Here is a 21,326-nt window from a genome sequence, read left to right as displayed (position 1 = left end):
TATAGTTAGCGAAACTGGCGAACAAATTGCGTAGATTAATTATTGCTCCAGATACTTTTGCAGAAAAACCATGCCCAACATGACCGGCAGAGAACCTTTGGGCAGTACAATGATTGACGCTACAAAAGCCAATGCACAAATCTCAAGCCTGGTGGCGCACCTTCCTATAGGGGATACAAGGTGTCCTCCAGCGGTGATTAGTTGAGGGCCGTCCCACATTGTCAGCACCTAGTGTAGACGGGTGGCCAGTGAAGCACTCACCACCGAGTTATCAGCCCCCGCGTCAACAAGCGCTGTCACCGGATAACAGTTGACGGAAACGGTAGTAGCAATGGACGTTCTGCTGACGGTTTTATAAACAGGCCTTAACGGTACGTTTAAGGCAGTGGCGGAGGGCACTTGTCGGTTCGCGTGACAGCGGCCTCACCTGAGGAGGTAGCCGTTTTCAGTTTCTCCACCATGGACTTGCGCCATTGACACCAGGGGACCCAAAGGCGGGTCGGGCACGGTGCGTTGATGTGGACGGACGGGGTGATGTTGACCATGGCTGTCGTCGCGGTGGGACAGGAGCGTAAAGGCTACGTTCCAAGTAATACGCCATTTCTTGCGGGCGCACACCATAGCATGGACAACGGTCATCTTGATGGAATCCGCGTAGGTATATTCATCGGTATTAACAGTCGCGGTACATGTGTCCAGCTACGTCACAATGAAAGCACAAAGGACGATTGTCGGGGGCACGCAAGACGGTTGTCTTCAGAGGGCCAGGGCGAAAATCAGCCTGAGAAGGCGGGTGATGGTCTAAACTTGGAAGGCGTCTTGAGGTTCCAGCAGGTGGGTTAGCAAATAGTGATGTAGACGGCGTAGAGACGCGTAGGGCATCCGCACAGGAAAGCGTGGGAGGTTCGACTTGCGATGGTGGTGAGGAATGAACGAATGTGGAGCGTTATTATGCCTCATGTTACCTCTATGTATACACTCCTGCATGGGCCCGCTTACGGCCTGCAGTATTTGCAAATAAATAAATAAATAAATAAATAAATAAATAAATAAATAAATAAATCAAAACTGTGTGATTTTGTTACAAACGACGTCCGTAAAAGCAGCGATACTCGGAGGAGATGCTGCATGACATTTCCGAAGATCTTCGCGCACAGCCTGCCCTATTAGTTCTGTCAGGAATTCCCTGTTATCACTACCTGGTACAAGCGAGCACACAGCGGACATGGCCGTCTTACGCTCAGACTGTGACAATCACTGCCGAAGCATGCGCTTCATAATTGTGGTCTCACGTATGAACTCCGACACCATCACAGGAGAGTTGCGCGCAAGGCTTGCGAAAAGTTCCTGCTTTACGCCTTGCATTAGCAGGCGCACCTTTTTTTCTTCAGGCATGTGGGGGTCAGCCCGTCAAAAATATCGCGACGTCTCTTCAACAAACTTGGCGACGCTCTCGTTCAGAATTTGAAACCGCAAAGAAAGTGCCTGCTCCACTTTCTCTTTCCGTTCGGGTTTACTGAATGCCTAGCGAAGCTGCCAATGAAATTTCTGCCAACTCGTGAATGAAGCTTCGTGGTTCTCGTGGCACACTCTTGCCGCGTCTAAGAGGGAGATGTACACGTTCTTCATATTACGGTGATTGTCCCAGTCGTTGATGGCAGCGACCCGGTTGAAATGGCCAAGCTAGTCTTCGACATCCTCACTGGCATCGCCGTGGAATGCAATGGGTCTGCGAGGCATGTTGGGTTGGGTGTACGAGGTGATCGTTACTGGAATCGATACACAGCACCTCCACCAGTCTGTCATGAGAGGAAACAATAGGGAGGAACTCGAAGTGAACGACTGTTTACTTATCCACAGCAGCCACTCACTTCTTCACTCTGTTCTGCCCCCAACACAGCATGGCAATATATTTCATATTCGTCTGCATAGCCCATACATATCGCCCACTTTTCGCATAATAATATTGTGAGCTAACCTGCGAAAGCTTCATGGCATCATCGTTACGGTTCGCTGACAGGAACTTTGTCGATATTTTCGAAAGTCATTTGCCCAAGTCATCTCTTCATACTCCTATCTTGAATTTTCAGCATTAAGAGTCCCCTGTGCCTAAATGAGGATTACAAAGAAATGATGTGCGACAACGAGGTGTACTTATTGTAAACACTTACATGTTGTCTTTATATTCACTGCTGTATTGACTTTTTTGTGCTTTCGAAACTATACACGAAGCTGATTATTTTTAGGGTTTGCTTTCTCGACCACAGAAACAACTTGCATCAATTGTCAACGTGGTTTGCCGTCTAATATTGCAGTGCATAATACATCGCAATTTTCTCACCTGTATTAGCAATCGACAGCTTGTGAATAGGTAGCTTAAGAACCAAGGCAATGTAGTCCAACATAGTCATAGTTTTTCAATACAGACCATCAATTATGAATTTTTTACGGTCTCCTCAAGTCTACCTTGGCGTGCAAATTAACAATTCCTAGCAAGTTCTGCTTGAATCTTACTTAGTGTTCTGGCTTGAGATGAACTGAACAAAGATTTGCTGCACAGCTGTAGATGACCATATAGCCTGAACATGTTACTCACCAGCGATGTTTCCTTTCCCATTTGTAGGATTGTTCAGGGATGAACCTGGCTCGTACGACAAGATGTTCGTGGTCCTCTCGATCTGCAGCTTCATCGTTGGCATTCTGTGGTTGTCAGTTTGTTTAGTTGAGAAAAAAAGTTCCCATAAATGGCAACCTGACAAAGAGTATGTGATTTCAAGCCTGTAATCGCGACAATATGAAAAAGAAGTGTGATAATATCTTTTAGCAAAAAATAGTAGTTCTGAGTGTCAACGACAGCAATTGGCAGACACGATTGATTGATTTGTGGGGTTTAACGTCCAAAAACCACCATATGATCATGAGAGACGCCGTAGTGGAGGGATCCGGAAATTTCGACCACCTGGGGTTCTTTAACGTGCACCCAAATCTGAGTACACGGGCCTACAACATTTCCGCCTCCATCGGAAATGCAGCCGCCGCAGCCGGGATTTGAACCCGCGAACTGCGGGTCAGCAGCCGAGTACCTTAGCCACTAGACCACCGCGGCGGGGCAATTGACAGACACGTAATTGTCTCTTTTGAAGTGGAACATATTTCTTCAAACAGCAAGCGGGCTAAAACCGAAGAGAATCGAGACCATCTGTATTTGCAGATTTTTGTTTTACGTTCCTTATAAACTATTCACAATTCCAATTTGGCTGACTTATTCAGTTGCTTTGGAATTTATACGCAAAAAAGTTTCTTTCAAAGCTGCATACTAACTACATCCTAACATGTTTCACGCGAGCAGAGCAAAGGTAATACCTAAGCTTTATTGTATACTGGATACAGACATTATATACTTGCATAGGGCAACTCTTCCATGCTCAGAAAATGATAAAAGTTAAGCCTGTTCTCAAATAAACTATACTCAAATCAATAAACTATCCTCAAATAAACTATACGGATAGGTATGAATGCAGCATCATTATAACCGCATCTGTGTGTGTGTAGTTTTTAGGTAATATTGTGTCAGGCCGAAAGCCTTACATGATTCGCCAAACGCTAAACTTCACCATTGGCGTACACATGAGTAATGCGACAATCATCCCTCAAGAACGTCACAGATTATCAGAATTATTGACGTCACCATGACTCCACTATGGCTGCACATGATTAAATCGTCACATGAACGCGTCGCATGGTCACAGTTTGGTCAATCACAGAGAGAGCGCAAGACTGGTGAGTCGCAAATAAAAACTTTCTAGTTTTCGCGCCGAAATATTTCAGGACGGGAAAGCTTACAAAGGCTCCCGTCCTGGAGGAAGGGTAAAACAATGTTGCGTGAAGAATGATTCAGTGGGAATAGCGGGGACCAATACATCGACTGATAAGAAAGATTGAAGTTTACCAAACAAATTGTTAAGCGACCACGTGTGTTTCTGCTATTTAGGTGAAGGTAAAAAAATAAATTCTACGTAATCCTTTTGATAGATAATATACTTGACTGGACTGTGCAGGACATATATACCTAATAATTTTCATATATGATAAAAAGCTCAGACCAAGGCCGCCAAAAAAGAGAGTGTCACAAACGTTTCAGAAAAACATAAACATCTAAGAAACTTGAATTAAGCAAAAGAGAGAAACAAACAATCCATTGTAACGCACAGTTTGTATGTGGTAGGTCATGATAAATGAGAACTTCACAAACAATTCTATTAATGAGGTACTGGCATTATAATTACCAGTTCGAAGCATTTATAAAGCACTATTTCTGAATAACCGCTAATGCAAAGTAGTCAGGCAATCGTGGATGAAAGAGTAACGAGGATGTCACTCGTTAATCACGCTTCCGCGCGCGCGCGCGTGTGTGTGTGTGTGTGTGTGTGTGTGTGTGTGTGTGAGTGAGTGCGTGTGTAGGTGTGTGTGTGTGCCTGTGGGTGTCTGAGTGAATACGCGTGTGTGTGTGTGTGTGCGTGTGTGGGTGTGTGTGTGCGGATGTGTCTGTGTGTGTGTGTGTGTGTGCATGTGTGTGTGTGTGTGTATTAGTGCGTGTGTTTGTGAGTGTGTGGGTCGGGGATGTGTGGGGTGGGTGTGTGCAAACATGTATATACCAAAGTCCCCATGCTCGAACCTTTCACGTTCGAGTAGCACTGCCAAGATGAAACTGTGAGGTCTATACCTTCAGCGACATTGTGCTATTTCACCAAAGTATGCTTCGTCCTTTTACAATGCGCATGGATGCCGCACCTGTATATATATGCTTAGCCTTCATTATAGTACAGTTGTTAAAGTTGTGTGCTTTTCATACTCTAGGTAATACCCGAAGCAAGACCAGACCTACGTGATGGTGCGCCGGCATGTTTCTTTACGGCCGTCCAAATTGCGCTGACAGCGCGTGATTTCAGAAGTGGTCACGGGCCATCTCTTTTACGCACCGTGGCGCTCGTCACCAGGGTCAGAAAAGCTGCCACGCTTTCGGAGATGATTGCATGAGACAACAAAAAATAGTTTTGCTTTTTTATTCAACCTACCACTGACTCGAAAATATCAGATCAAGATGTACGAGATGCAAAGTACATAGAGCACGAAAATAGCAGAGGTGGCGAATACCAACAATATGGAAAATGAACTTTTCGACGCTCCGCAAAGTATTCACAATACAACACTAGCAATCATTTTAATACAAACAGCTCAGACACAGATGTGCAGGCAGCATGGTGGCACACATCGGCGAATTCAAAATTCGCTCTCCTTTTCGCAGTACGCTAGCGACATGTTCACGGGAGTTAACAGTGCCAGCGCTAGAGCGTGAACGAGTTACTAAGAAGTAAAGTCGAAAGAACGCTGGAGACGAACGCTAACTTAGCCGACCATACTCGGTGGTCGAGATTAACACTCGATTGATATTCTACGTCCACGCAATGCCACCGACGCCATCGTGTCTTGCACGACTGCTGCATCGCACAGCGCACAATGCTTCTCCTTGTCTGCCAGGCTTCCCCAGTTTTTAAATGCGAAGCATCTTTTTGCGAACTTCGACGACTTCGAGCGTATCTATCTAGCCACCTACGACTTTTAGCTCTCCTGGCCGTTTCGAAATTGTTATTAATACCAAACTTGGTATGCCATAACGTGACTGCATGAAGAACAATTTGACTAGTCATAACATGAAAATCAGGACATGTATGTCATGGATGTTATGATTTACATTTTATGGTCCTGCAGCTCTTGTGGTGGCTTCGTTCAGATGGCATGTTTTAAAACTGGTATGGTATGGCACGATTGCATGGTGAACCCAAGCGACAGATCCTAACATGAAAATCATGACATGCGTGTCATGTAACAACATGACTACATGCCACGCTCATGATGCGCTCGTGGCCGTTTCGCTAGCGTCACACATACCAAATTTGGTATTACAGCACGTGAATAGATGACGAAGATATGTGACTGGTGCAAACATGACAATCATGAGATGCATGGTATTTAACAACATTACATGCTATGCTCATGATGCGCTCGTGGCTGTTTCGCTTGCTACTCATCAACCGAAATCTGTATTACGGGACATAAATGAATGACGAAGGTATGATACTGGTGCAAACATTATAAACATGAGATGCGTGTCATGTAACAACATGACTACATTCTACGCTCCCGATGCGCTCGCGGCCATTTCGCTAGCTTCACAAGTACTAAACTCGGTATTACGTGACGCGAACGAACGACATGGATAACTGACAACCCAAACATGATAATCACGACATCCGTGCCATGAAACAACATGACTACATGCCACACTCATGATGCTCTCGCGGCGGCCGTTTCGCTAGCTTCACATATGCTGAATTTGGCATTACGTGACGTCAATGAATGACGAAGGTATGTGACACGTGCAAACATGATAGATGCGTGTCATTTGAGAAAATGACTACATGACACAGTCAAGCTGCCAATACATTTCGACGTGACACAGTGCGCGTGCTTGCCGGCAACCATTTCGTTGCGTCACGCCGGCGTTGCCACGCCAGGCGGTGGTCCTGCCATATACTCGTAGGCGCGCCGCTCTGCGTTGCTTTGACGCAAGCGAGTTTCAGCGCGTCACAAGTTCCTCCGTTACGAAATGAGGGAGATGCGGTGTTGTCTGACTAACGCAGGCGCAAAATTCAGCATGGCGCATTTAGCGCCGGTTGCCGTCGCTGTGCCCAGCGTTCGCGTGCGCGTCAACGCTACATTAGAGTATATATTGGGTCCCTCAAGATGCACTCGCGGTGGTTTGCTACCTCAACATATACCAAATTTGGTGTTACGTGACGTCAATGCATGACGGAATATATGACTAGTGCAAACATGATGATCTTGAGAGGCGTGTCAGGCAAAAACATGACAAGATACCACGCCCATATCATGCTCGTGGCCGTTTTGCTAGCTCCACCTATACTAAATTTGGCATCAAATAACGTGAACAGATGACGAAAGTAAACGACACATATAAACATGGTAATAATGAAGGGAAGTCATATACGGCATCGTTTACCTACACGAAGTATTGTTGTGCTGATCATAAAGTGATATATCAACCTTTGTCATTCGTGCTTCGGATATAATCAATTCCCACTGTACGGGGGATCTGCCTTTTTTTTGCGTTGTGGAGCGCAGTGAATCAGACTGCCGAAGAGAAACCAGCCAGTGCGCAATCTCGGAGACCATTGTAGCAGCCACCCAGTTCCGTATTAAAACAAAAGATGGAAATTTGGCACTAGCTTTTACGGGAGCTGCAAACCATGATGTTTCAGCCAGTCATCAACAGTATAGTTTTGCTCCCCTTATGCGTTAATGCGGCAATGTCGTACGATACCCCAACGTAAAACCATGCATGCTTAAGGATAGTAGCGTGTTGCCATTCGGGCAAGTATATATATAGAGAGAGAGGAAACTTTATTAGAACTTGGCCAGCAGCTTGGTCTTGGTGGCCTCAGATGGCGGCGCTGAGTCCCTGAACTCGGGCGGCATCTTCGGCCTGCCGGACAGCCCAGAGCTGGTCGTTGAGCTCCGAGCTTCTGAGCGCCGCCTCCCAGCGGCGGCGTCGCCGACGGAGAAGGTCCCCCGCGGCTCCCGCAGACGGGACGGCGGCGGGAACGAGTGAGCTCGAGGCTTCCTGTTGCCTGGTATTGGCAGCCGCCATAGGCGCATCGCGAACGGCGGCCGTTTCTCGACCATTGTTATCGGCGCATTCCCAGAGCATGTGGCGCAGCGTTGCTCTGTGCCCGCATGCTTTACATAGAACGGTAATGTGTAAGTGCGGGTAGCAGTGGCGTAAGACGACCGGGCTGGGGTAAGAGGGGGTTTGTAGTAAGCGATAGCTTACGGCATCGTGTCTGTTTATTTTGTCATGCGGTGGCGGGAACTTTCGCCTTTCCAGTCTGTAGTGTTGCGTAATATCTCGGAACGTGATGAGACGATCACCCCACGACCATTGTGGTCTGTGTTGTCGCTGCGTGTCTGTCAAAGTGTCTCGATCCGGCAGATCAGAAGCCCCGTTCTCGGTAGTGGAGGCGGCGGCCACGGAATGTGCCGCGGCTCGGCGAGTGAGACCTCGAGCCGCGGCGTGGGCCGCCTCGTTGCCCGGAAGCGGGACATCGGTGTGTGCCGGGGTCCAAAGGAGGAAGACTGTTAAATTTTGTTGTGTAGACTCATTTTTTGGGGCAAGTATATAGACTCATTTTTTGGGGCAAGCATATAGACTCATTTTTTGGGGAGGATTTAGGTGGGGCGGGGGGTTGGAGCCATACTTTCTGTATATTCGTTCGTGTATTTGTAAGCGTGCGTCTACGTAAACATGACCATAGTTGAAAAATTACGGGGGAAGAGGGGTGCAACTTCCCCACGCCCCAATCGCTGAGACGCCAGTGGCATGCAGCCGGGGTTTCTTGAAGTCGAAGTTTAGAGGAGAGCACGTCAGGTCGGGAAGCAACAGTTTTTGCTCTAAAAAACTGCCTTGAAGGCGCCACTTAAAATTCATCCAAACCCAAACGACCAATTGAACAGAGAATTCGGAGCTCTCTTTCTAATATGCACCCGCGGCTTACGTGACATTTCAAAGAACACATAAACATCGCCTCACTCGCTCTCGCCTTCATTTTAATCTAGGCACACGTTGGGGGGCAAAAAGACCATATGTGTATATTTTCTCATGTTTGGTGTCATTTTATTACTGTCAGCGGCTTTTCTGATGTGCTACGGGATTTTACTTTTAGAGCGCCGTTGGCCCCTGGTGATAACGTAATCTGCGTCATACTAGGGAGAAAGGGCGAATGTTTTAGTGAATTTTCTTTTATTCGTTTATAAAGTTTTAGTAACGATAACATAGAATTTTACTATAGCGATAAACGCTAACCACCGTTAACACAGCTTCGCATACTTCTATCGTCGTAGAAGGGGAAGGCTCAGAATTTTTCCACCTTTGTTCCACCTTTTCTACAGAAAATGTCTGCAAATATTCGTAGATTGATGGCTAAGGTGGTGAACGATAATCGCTAATTGACTAAAAGATTATACTTCATCAACATCAGCAGAAGCCTGTCAACGCCCACTGCAGGGCAAAGGCTTTTCCCATGATCTGCCAACCAACCCCCGGTTTTGTGCTTTCTGGTGCCACGTTATACCTGCGAACTTTTAAATCTCACCTGCCACCTAACTTTTTGTCCCGCCCTCGTGCGTTAGCCTTCCATGGGAATCCACTCAGTTCCCCTAATGGCAAGTGGTTATCCTACCTACGTGCTACGTGATTCCTTCTTGTTTTCTAATATGATATCTTTCAGATAATTCGTCCATCCCTGCCTCATACAGTGCCATGGAGAAAGAACAATCACCCTATAAGTCTGTCTGGTGAAAAGTGGAACCACGCGGAATGACGGCATCTTTTTATAAAGGGGGGAAAGAGGGTCGGACATTTTCTGAACGGACAACCAGGCTTCGGCTTGATTGCGTTTGCGTAGGGGCTACTGCTCGATATTTCCAATGCGCGGTATTCGCGGCCGATGCCTGTACCGTATTTTGCCTGTCTTAGCTGAGCCGGCGACGGCACTGCTCTGATCTGCGCGATCTCGTGTGAGCGCAGCACCTGAAATCTGGCGAGAAAGAACGTCCCCCTTCGTTCCTAATCCGGAAACCAACACGTTTGGCAGCTCAAATAAAGAACAAAGACACTCTCACAAACGCATATATACGTATAGAGGGTGAGATAGACAGCCACACAGCGCAGAAACTATCGGGCCTGCTTCAAGCGCGAGCTTCGGATTTCTCGTTACAGCTGTGCCACAGCCTCCAGTTTACATGCTACGGTGACTTATGTTTCATGTTATCATTTTGTGATGCCGCGCACCTGTGTCTCGCCCCGGCTTCAGTCTATGCGCGTTGAATGGTTCAGCATGAGTTTTTTGCAATATCACTGACACGGCGCCCCGATTACCTACCACAGTGTGCGTGTGCTTGGAAAAGTTATACCAGTAGCGATGGTCGTCGCCCGGCTACTGCGTGTTCGTCCAAATGCTTCAATAGCAATGGATTCACTCACGACAAAGTGGCGTCCCGGGATGATAAAGAGCGTTTCTATACTGTCGGTTAGACGCATACAGGTGAGTTATAAAGCCTAAAGAACTTTTCGTTCTGTTTCGTCCGGTTATTGTTGTTATTCTTAATGGTGCACGACGTAAGCATGAAAGTTACCCTTGTATACTTGTGTGAGGATTACAGCAAACTTTGTGTGTTACGATAGATTGTGCCGCTTAACGTATAAAAGCGAATCAGGCTATTATATACACCGTAGGGGAGGACGTCGGATACGTTGACCAGAATTCTCGCAATAAGAGAGCCTCTATTAGTTCGCCTTGAAGGAAATGCGACCACAGTACCGAGGGCCAAACCCACTTCCTAAAGTTCAGAAGTCGAGCATGATAACCGCTGGGCGATCACCGCGACTGGTGTGTTGTAGCACAGAGAGTAACGATACGCGGAAATAGCATCGAAGACAAACTCTAATGTTGGTTTAGGTAGTAAGGTGCCGTGGCCACCTGTACACAATAAAATGCTTGCTTGTGTGCTCACTGTATGCTACTTTGATAATTTCGTATATGAAAACACGGGAAAATGTTTCAAAATATCAATTCTGATTTCCTTTCTCTTGCTTTTGTGGACACTAGGAAGCATTATGTCTTACCTCTATCATCGAACGAATTTTTGTTATTCAGATGACCTGTGCGGGAAAGTGCAATTAACACAGACTTTCTTTCATGGTAGCTAAAACTAGAACAGATAATTACACTTGGTCTAGAACATTTTACAACGTGTTTCGCGCGGGGCAACACTTCCTCCGCATCTGTACTGGCACTGTTTTTGCTACAAACTTGAATCACAGGAAAATGAAAGTAACGTTGCGAGGCGCACCTTTTTTATCATGATGCGTGAAATTGTTCTTATTAAATGCAATCGAGAAAGCTTCGTTATTTTTCAAGTATTTGAATACTTAGCAAATAATTTTAATAATAGCTCAGCATTTAAAGAAAAATGAAACTGAGGTGTTCTTAACTGAAAATAATGGACGTGATAATGGTGACTAAGTAAACTTTCTGTGATCGCCGCTTTTTGTGGTGTTTAGAATATGGTTAATGAACGTGCTGGACAACCTGACTCACAGTTTAGGAGAACTTTCATTCTCTATCCAACAGAGATAAAATACATAAGCTCCAGATATTATTCAATCTAGTTGGTTATTTTCTTTCAAGGGCCCCGCCACGGTGGTCTAGTGGCCAAGGTACTCGGCTGCTGATCCACAGGTCGCGGAATCGAATCCCCGCTGCGGCGGCTGCATTTCCGATGGAGGCGAAAATGTTGTAGGCCCGTGTGCTCAGATATCGGTGCAAGTTAGAGAACCCCTGGTGGTCGAAATTTCCAGAGCCCTCCGCTATGGCGGTTCTCAAAATCGTATGGTAGTTTTCGGGCGTTAAAACCCACATATCAATCAATATTTTCTTTAAAAAGCCCGTAAGTCAGCCAGAGGTCAAAATTCAGTTGTTGTGGGGAAATCGTGCAGGCATGTATGAAGAGCACGAAGCCGTGAGTATTTTTCGAAGCAGTGCAGTAATAGCGGAGTGAGACACGTTTGATTATCGAAACTGTGACGACCGCACCTTTCGCTCTTTCCTGCGCTTCCCTCCGCTGGCATCCTCTGCCACGCCGCTTTTCCGTCTCGCCGAGCACCCCTCCCAATCTGGCGTGTCAAATGCCATTGCTGACGTGCTGCTTGAAACACCGTCTACTTCCGGTTGCAGCTATTTTAACCGTCGACTTCGTCCGTTGCGTGCTTGTTGGCGAACCGTGGCTGCCGTAATCGAGCCTGTATGGAATCTAGCCGCGTTGCGCACATGCTTCCAAAGAATTGCCAACGTGATTAACCCGCACGGGGACACGCCATGCCCAACACATACTACACGCACGCAGGCAACACGACGAACAACAAGCAGCGCAGACAGCTGCTTACGGACTGGCCGGAAGTCGTAGGCTGTTGCTCGACAGTGTATTTGGCCTATTGGACTCGGTGCGCCATAGATGTCACGCGGAGGCCCAAAAGGCCCGGAAAGGATGAAGGATTGTTTTTTGGAGTTTGTGGAGCGCCGGTGGCTCGTAGCGCTGCCACGTGTAGAATCATTGATCGCGACGTCATTCTGCACACGATGCGCGCATTTACTTGTAATGCTTGAAAAAAAAAATTGGACATGGTTTGTGGGCCCTTTAAGGGGAGGGGGGGGCTAGGTAGCAAGCAAGAACATTTAGGAGCTTGCTCTTTTTGGTGAGGTGTTGTCTCTTGTCCCTCCCACTGTGTACGCTGGTTGTCCTTGCTCCCGCTAGAGGCGCAGCGGTTGCTTTGATTTCAAGAGCGCTCACTAGAAGGGAACGCTTTCTTGGTGACAGTAAAGTCCTTTAAGTAAAAGAGCTTTAGGCAACAGGAGTGCTCACCGGCTGCCGCCGCCTCGGTTCCCAGCACCGAGGCGGCGGCAGCGGTGAGGGCTCTCGATGCCGAAGCGAAAAGGGCTCATCGGCAAGAGGACCCGGAAGCGGCACGGGTCCTCGAGGTCGTAGCATTGCTGGTGCAAAGACAGGAAGACCCCGAACTGAGAGCCCACGCAGCCGAAGCAGTGCGGAAGCCTCAGCATGTGGACATAGAATCACCACGGGTGCGGGATGCAGCGGCCAAGCACCTGCAGCGGTCTCTACCAAAAGTTGGTGGCGCCACTACTGCACGCTTTAAGCGCTGTTTCCTAGACCACAGTTTCCGCCGCAGCTGCAAAGTATGTGACCGCTTTTGGTTTGACAACAACCTCACCACAATCTCGACCATGCGCAAAGAGTAGCTGCATGCCAAAGCCATCGCCGTGCAGCAGGGAGCCTCTTCGTCATCATTCACTTCGTGGATACACTTTGACTTTTTTTCCTGGGCAAGCTAGGCCACGACGCAGAATACACAGACGAGCATTTGTTTCTTCTCTTACATTTATTCTCCGTCTTTATCTAAGTTGCACGCAACAATTTTTTTTTCGTCTTTCGAATGGTGTGCAATGCTCCGGCAAGCGTTCAGGACTCTTTATGTAATGTTATGGGATGTGTGAACGGAAACAGTCCGCCGAGGCCTCGTTGTCGAGCATTTATTTCCACACGCTCTGGGGGAATCAAGCCAGTGCAAATGCATGTAGTGCTGTGACTACTGACCGACGCAAGCGAGTGCCGAACGTAGAAGAGTGGCAGAAAAAGTGCAGAAGGGACGGCGCTGCGAACGCCATCACAGAACACCTATATACTTACGTTTATAGAAGGTAAACTGCACCTTTGAGAGTGCAACGAAAATAAGAGTAGTGATGGCGTTGTGAGCTAACTTATCCAACCTCGAGATGGTCCTGTTAAAACTATCATCATCATTGCGATGGGTCAACATAGCGGCCGCATTGGTGGCGGGTGTGGCCCTGCGGATGGTCGCTGTGCGCGCCCGCAGGCTTATAGGCGTTTTTCGCTGCTGTTGCGGGGTGGTATTCGTGTGCACGGCAGCCTAACGTTATTATAAATACTTCCGATATGTCGTCATGTGACCGAGAGGCCTAAACTGGTAAAAAACAGGTCAAGCAACTAAGCTTCCATAGTGGATTGACAATCGTGATTGTACTAGTATACATGTGAACAAAGAACACTGCCAGCCACGGAGTTGACTAATACATACCAAAACACTAATAGCCTTCAATTTATTAAAATATACCCACTGAAATTGCCCAACTTTGTCTCTTGCCTCGTTCAATTAGACAATGACATTTACGCCGGGTGGCTCTTATACAGTACGTGGTACCATGCTGCCCGTTTTTATTCTCACCACAGATGCCCTCTAAATGTGTCGTGTCGGTAAGATAAGCCTGAGCCGCAATGTTTTTGACAACACATTGGCCATGGGCACATTACGTTGTATAAAAATGACCTCACGCGGTTATGCGAGGTATCCTTGCATATAGCATTGTTCTTGATGTTGTGTTTTACATCTATGTGTTCGTGCCTGCACGTCCGGTCTTTTTACGACCAATTCCGCCCAACTAGATCAACTTTCAGTTGTGTTAAGCCTAGAAAAAACATAATTTACAAGGTCATGTCGAAAAATAAAATTAGTTTATGTTTGAAAAGAAGTAAAGAAGGTTGCAGGGACAGACACTTCAATTCAGTAACAGTTGGTGAAAAATGAAAGTCTTAGCCTGAGTCAAACATTTCAGCAAGCTAACATTCGTGTGAAAGCTGCCACGGTTGACAAGTTCAGAGAATGAGCAAGTCTTGCTCTTGCTCGCCCTCTGTTTATCAGCTGACACACTAGATAGAGGATGCCTGTGGGTGTTCCAAAAAGCACTCACTTGTAAAAACATACATTAGGTGCTAGTGGTCAGCACTAGCAATACACTGCGCATTACATAGACGCCGACGATAGGGACATATGGAACATTAGTAACGTCGCACAAGACAGCTGAGAAGTGCTGGAATTGGCGGTAGCAATGTTCAAAAAATAGACATTGAGTAATCATGGCAGTCAAATCTGTATAATGAGATTTTCTATGATGAATATTTATAAAGTACTGGTCATTTTCTAATCCTTGGATATTTGCACGTCAGACTAAAGAAATATAAGCACAGCACAATCTGTTACTTCTTCGCGAAAGTAGTAAAGTGTTTGCTTTGGCTCAATTGTCATCTGCTTATCAGGGATCGCAGATAAAAACGTCGGTGATTCTTGTTCCTCCTGCCTAAATAAAGTTTTACATAAAAAATTTTTTGCTTCTACAGTTTGTGGGGAGCTGTGCCTAGAGTATGTACCAAATAGGACGAGTGAAACAAGTGTTAGAACATGATGTTGAGGCTTCCGAAATGGCTCCTCAAGAGTGTATGACAGAGTGCCGCGCCACGCAAAGCATTCATACGAACTAAGCAGTTCAAGTGGCTGGATAATGCATTTAGATTGACAACAAAATAGTTAGTGGTCCGTAAGACAATGTTCCTCTTGTTGGTATCACTACATTTTGCACATTTGTAGCTGTTATGCACATTTCTCCCAGAGATTGGTAGAGTTGGGTTTTAAAAATGCTTACCGACCAACTCAAACACTGAAGGATGTCAGGTGGAGGAGCCTTTTTGAACTACTACCAATAAGACAGAGATTATTTGTTTTCACACTGTTGTACAAGTGACGGCACTTGACAGTGCACGCAATTGCAGAAACAGGGCAATCATAACAGTGATGCCATCACAGTTCTTCACAAAACTGGACACATTTAAAGCAATTTGCTTACTCTTGTTAGAAAATGATGGCTGTCGTTCTTCAACTCGAAAAGGGCATTTTTTGTGTTTGATCTTATGAACTGTGGGCCACAGTTACAGCTGATCTGTACTATGAAACACTCACCTGAACAGAAAGTACGATAAACATTGATGACATAGTGAATTTTCATCCGGAATCGTCCTTCTTCATAACGACGCGCATCCTTGCACCAAATTCAGAACAGTGGGTACAGCCAAGGTTGTTTTCGGCAACATTGATTTCCCACCTTACTGTACTGACCGAGCACCATTTGAGTATTTCCTCTTTTTTCACTTGAAACAGTGGCTCTGGGAAGAATGATTTGAAGGCAGTGAGAAATTCAAGATCACGGTTGGCAACATGCTGCAGGTTCAATTATCAGGTGACAATCTTCTATGCAGAGGGGCTAAAAAAGCTATGACGGCGATACGAAAACTGCTAAGAAGTTAACAGTGATTCTGCAGAAAAGGAAAGCATGCTTTTGCTAAACTAAGCCCGCAATTAAAAGCTCACAGCATATTCATGGAGTGAATGATGATGAGTGGAGCCAAGCATCCATCCGTCCACATATTTGTGCATACTTTCATTCGTCTGTGTGTCTGTCCGTCCTTGCTTCCGTCTATCTGCGTGTCTGTCTGTGTGTTTGCTGTCTGTTTTTTGTCTGTTTGTCTGGCATCCACCACCAGCCGCGGCGGCCATCCGCTTCTCTTCGTCGATGCGCCTCCGACGATCCCGCACGTACGGCATGATATGTTCGGTTCAGCGTGCTGTGGAGTGACAAAAATTATTAGCTACATGCACCAGTCAGCACTGGTGCAGTGCATAGCAGGATACTGGGCCGTATGTTTCTTGCAAGTGAATCGATGTTTTTCACTGCTCTAGTAGTTACAAAGTGATTAAAAATCGCCGTGAGGTGACTGCGATTACGAAATGGTGGACCCTACGTAGACATGCTGCACAGTTTCTCGTTAAAATTTCATAATGATAACTTTAGCACCATTTCAACGATAAGTGCATCAAGTTAACGTGCGAGTTTTTCCAAAGATTACTGCACGACAACGCAGCCATATCAGTCACACGTCGAATTCCTTTAACATATGGGCTGATGCAACTCATGAAAGAAAAAAATACTTTTGAAACGCAGGCTGCAACCGCACCTCTTCGAAGATTTTTCAGCTATCAATGCGGCGTCATTGCTGCTAACCACGGGTGATTTCTGGTATGATTAGGATAATGCCGTAAGAGGAAAATATAATGGTGGATTTATTAGTGTGTCGACCCACGCTTTGATACCTGAAACGAAGCGATATCAGTATACAGTAGACATCTTGCGTGCGACCGGCGTCACTTGGTCCAGCAGGTTGGATAAGCATGAGAGAACAATATGTCCACTTGGTTATCGTGATATTTAAACAAAGGTGGTGCGTAACTTGCTCCCTCAACTCGTTTCTAAAATTCTAAAGCACCGTCACGACGACAGATGCATACCTGCCACCGCTGTTATCTCCCTCAGTATTTTTTTTTTCGCCTGCTCATAAAGATATGGTTAGCAAACGCTTTTCGCATATCCACTTTGTTCCCGATTTGAGTGCAAGTGCCAATCAGAACTGAATGCGTAATCTGCTATGCGGCACAGTTGTTGCGAACTACTGCATTTCACTGGTTATTATTAGTTTTAGGCTCGGTATGGCCGCGCATTCGAAAACATAACGCCGCCATTGCGAAAGGGTTCGCTTTTCGCGCCGCGTTCTCGATGCTGTTTTAAAGCAGCTGGCAGAAGAGCGGAACACAACAGACACGAGTGGCGGCGACCGCGCACGCAGCGCACCAATGCCGACAGCGCTCTCAGCAACGGCGTCAGCGTCAGCAATGTCCCCCGACGTCCACGATTAACGTCGGGTGACAAAAACTGAAGAGGCGACAAGCCGGAATGCTAATCAACCCGAATTGAACACGGGCTCAGTGACAGCGTCTTCGCCTGGAAAGCAATGCCGGATCCTAACAACCGCCTCCAAACAGAGCGGGCGAGGGTGAGTGAGCACAGTTGGTGTTTCGGACGATGAGCAGCGATTTGGCGCAATTTTCAAAGACCCCTAATCGCCATGTGGCGTTTTACCTGTGTATTTGCATATCTGCCACGGTCGAGTGCAACTAAAAAAAATGTATACGCGTTTCAGCAAAGATGCTGTTATTTGTGACCTAACAAGCGCTAAGATTGGGCGTTGGTACTGATTCATAGCTCCTGAAAGCGAAAAAAAAGAGCACTAGATTACTGTTCTTCGGTGAGCCGTAGTTTATTTTCATTGCCTTTTTTTGCACTTCCAGAAGCTGTGAACTTCATAATAATTCCGAAATGCAGCTTTGCCTACGTCTAAAAGTTTCACAACAATGAGTCTTTGTCTTTCTATTTTTTTATGGATGAAACTTCGCCTGAAAAGCTTTTTCCTGATTTCGTGCGTGTTCTGTCCTATTCCGAGATTCGGTATGATGGTTATTGTGGTTTTAAGTCCCAATATTATTACCGACGCGGTAGTGCAGGGCTTAGCAATTTCTACCACGTGTGGGTCTTTAATGGGTACCTAAATTCAATTATATGACGCATGAACTTTTGGGTGAGTGGTAGAGGCACTGTGGCTGGATAACTGTATGCGCAGGTTTCTGGTATATCTATGCTATCCCGATCCCCAGCTTACGTGGAAGCGTAATGTGGAAGGGGGCTATCATCGTAATTCGTAAACCACGAGAGATATTGCGATGGGGAGCGTATGTATATTTTTCAACTCCCACGTTCAAGCTCTGTCTGTCAGCGATAGCATAAAATAAACGCACAAACCCGCATAATCGTGTTAGGCGATGTCGAGTCTACAGAAGCACCGATAACCGGCGCGTTCCAGTGCTCTATCCCTCGCTCAAATGCATACAAGCCTAAAAAATAAAACGAAACGGACACTAAGAACGTTGTGACGCACTAGTTGTACACTATGCTTTTATTTATTCATTCACTAATGTTTGCCGTTCTTGACTTTTCCTTCGTGCCGTTACACCTGAAGTTGCCGCTCTATCGTTCCCCTGCTCATCCCTAGATGTTTTAATGGTGTGGGCACGGCGGCGCGTGCCCACGCCTTAAATATGACATGGCCAAGATATACAGGCGTCATGTTGGGTGAAGGGTCCAAATGAAGACGTTCATTTTACGTTTACAATTCTTATTTACCATAATCCTCAGCTTTGCCAAGAACATCATCAGAGAACTATATGATGTGAGATTGCGCCACATTGCTTGCAGACGCATAGTACAATAGAGAAAAATGACTGCGAATAGCCCACAGTTAGTACTTTGCAACTACAGTTCCACTACCCCACCTAACATGGTTATAGGCTTTGAAGTCCATCGCTTCAGCTTACACTGTGGTTGGGCTGCTTGTTACGTGCGAACGTGGCGTTTTTTTTTTACCTCGGCTTTGCAAAAGCAACATGTCTGCTTTTTCACGGTTTTCATATCCTAACGCAATGCATCATGAAAGTTTCTTGCAACTTCTCGCTATCTGTAGTTTGCTGCAAATGAACGAGAGAAACTGGCGCCATGCCATGACACGTGCTTGATGTGACACACACATTGTTACATGACACATTGTTAATGTGAAGTCGACAGCAAAAGTTTGCGGAATGTGCAGCGCGTGGCGGCAAATTGCATCGCTGCGCCACTTAGTGTGATGCGGCGTGGTGTCGAGGCTACTGTACGCGGCCTCGGTGATTTGCAACAGCGCGTTTAGACAACGCACTCCTGCTGGATCCAATCTTGGAAGCCATGACCGATAACCTCAACACCATGGTTCTCGTCATGATAGACGGCGCAGCAATGCAGTTTACCGCCGCTCCGCCTCCCGCTGCACATCCCGAAAAGTTTTGCTGTCGACTGTGCGTAGTCGTATGCATATTACTGGATATGGAAAATTTGTTCAGCGTTAGCGTTGGTCCATGCAAACTATAGGCGCGTTCTGCTGGTTAAGCCACGCCTAGCATCTACTGTTAAACTCTCTTCCTCATCCAGTTCTGTGCTTTGTTTGGCAGTATAGCTTTTGTACATGATCTCGTGTGAAACCTCCAACATTTCGTACGTATTGAGTCATAATGAAAATATTTAAAAATAACAATGGACGTAAGTGAAAGGCAAGCAAGCCTACATGATTTAGTCATACTCCGCTGTGGCAGTCCTGAGCAACCTCGACATATTGAAAGATGCTCGTGTACCAATAACCATACGGCCCTTAGACATATGCGTTATGCAACACCAACACTGGTCCTGTGTACTCCGGCGTGTTCGAGTAAATATTGCCATTTGTGGCTACTTTGCACCAAGTTAGCTGCATACGACCCTGTCTGTCAAGCAACACTTCAGCATGGTGACATGCCATGGCAACTAATACTTCAGCATGGCGATATGCCTACTTACTGACTGCTTTGGAACTTGTGCTTTGGGGCACTAAACAGTCATTTCTCTCATTACTTGCAGAGCAAATACCGTTTATAAGTATGTGTCACGTGTCAGCCGATGAATGCGGCGTCATTTCCAATACTAGAAGGCAGGTGCGCATCGAGACACAAAAAAACCAAAAAAAAACATGCGGTAACCTTCAAATGCGGCTTCGCGAAGTTGCGTGCATGTTGGCAGACGGCTGACCGGCGTGCTGCTCATGCAGTTCGCCATTTACGCTATTCAAACGCGCAAGTTTCTAATTCAAACAAAAGATTAATCTAAACGAGCAAGTGAGAATTCTTAAATGGTCACCCTACTTTGGTAGTAAAGGGATGTGAACAAACACGGGCGTTTGGCTCCTTGTTCGGCATCTATTTTTTGTTTCCTTTTCACCTGCTCGCATATGCGTCACGTGCATATCAAAATGATTATTTCCAGTTGACAGTTTATGCTGTCACCGATATACTTACTAAAAGAAAGTCTGTACCTTGTCGAGAGAATTGAGAAGCTAGGTTTAGGAGTACACGTGGCAGTAATTTTATTTTTTGGAGGGATTACGTTAGGTTGTAGCCACATGTAGGTTTGCTCTGCTGTGTTCGCGTACATAACGTAAAAGAAAGGATTGTCTTGTTACTCTATTGTTAACATTACTTTCTGCTCCAAGACTATATGATTGCCTGACCGTTTGCTGATGTAGAATTTTCAAGCACTTTTCATGATTTCTTTTTTTTCTTTAAACTAAACTTATATAGCATGCTTGTAGATACATAACTGACTAACTTAAAGATCCTGCACTCGGCTCTTGGCCGATACCCCTTTGTGGGCGACTGCCAGCAATATGAGAGCATCATCATCATCAGCGCTATTTCTGCGTGTGCATGTTTTACACTGTCCACGTCTAGTCACGCACATTTAAAAGTGTAATACGCCCGTCTGTTATTACAAGTGAAAGTGAGTGTCGTGAGGGTCTGCTTGTTTTAGGTCCACTATTGCTTTCTGAATTGGTAGATCGTGAAACAATATGCCACAATACAAACACACTCGCATGTGCTACAACCTTAAATTAAGTTTAGGTGATATATCAAGTACACGGCAGTTGAAATGCGTAGTCGCCTGCAAATCAAAACAGAAAGACGCTCTTGCTTCCAATAGTGACGAATATTTATAGGATGTAAGTATGTGAGGCGTGTGTGTCTTAAGTTGACAGATTTCGCATTACTTTAGAAATAGCACTTTTTTAACCACCTCACAAGCTCATTCTTACAGCTCGCTGTGTTAACGAGCGTTTACGACATCACTAGCCTGACAAGAACAATAAAAGGGTCAAGTTGCGTACTCACCACTCGCTTTGCATCAGTCAATGTTCTGTTTTTCCTATAATGATGAAAGCAGCTCGACTTATTAAATATTTCTGCTTAAAAGTGATTCGTG

At 46.0% G+C, this 21,326-nt stretch overlaps 1 protein-coding gene across 1 annotated transcript in view; it reads left to right on the top strand.

Annotated features, from left to right (window-relative positions):
- Positions 1-21,326, top strand: part of LOC119182464 (monocarboxylate transporter 5-like) — a 70,140-nt gene that overhangs the window by 28,244 nt on the left and 20,570 nt on the right. The window contains exon 2 of the mRNA XM_075888094.1: positions 12,584-12,821. Within this exon, the coding sequence (XP_075744209.1) occupies positions 12,584-12,821 (238 nt within the window). The remainder of the gene's footprint in view (positions 1-12,583; positions 12,822-21,326) is intronic.

This window comes from Rhipicephalus microplus, chromosome 3 (assembly GCF_043290135.1).
Source record: "Rhipicephalus microplus isolate Deutch F79 chromosome 3, USDA_Rmic, whole genome shotgun sequence".
NCBI lineage: Eukaryota > Metazoa > Arthropoda > Arachnida > Ixodida > Ixodidae > Rhipicephalus > Rhipicephalus microplus.
This window is presented reverse-complemented; position numbering and strand designations above follow the sequence as displayed.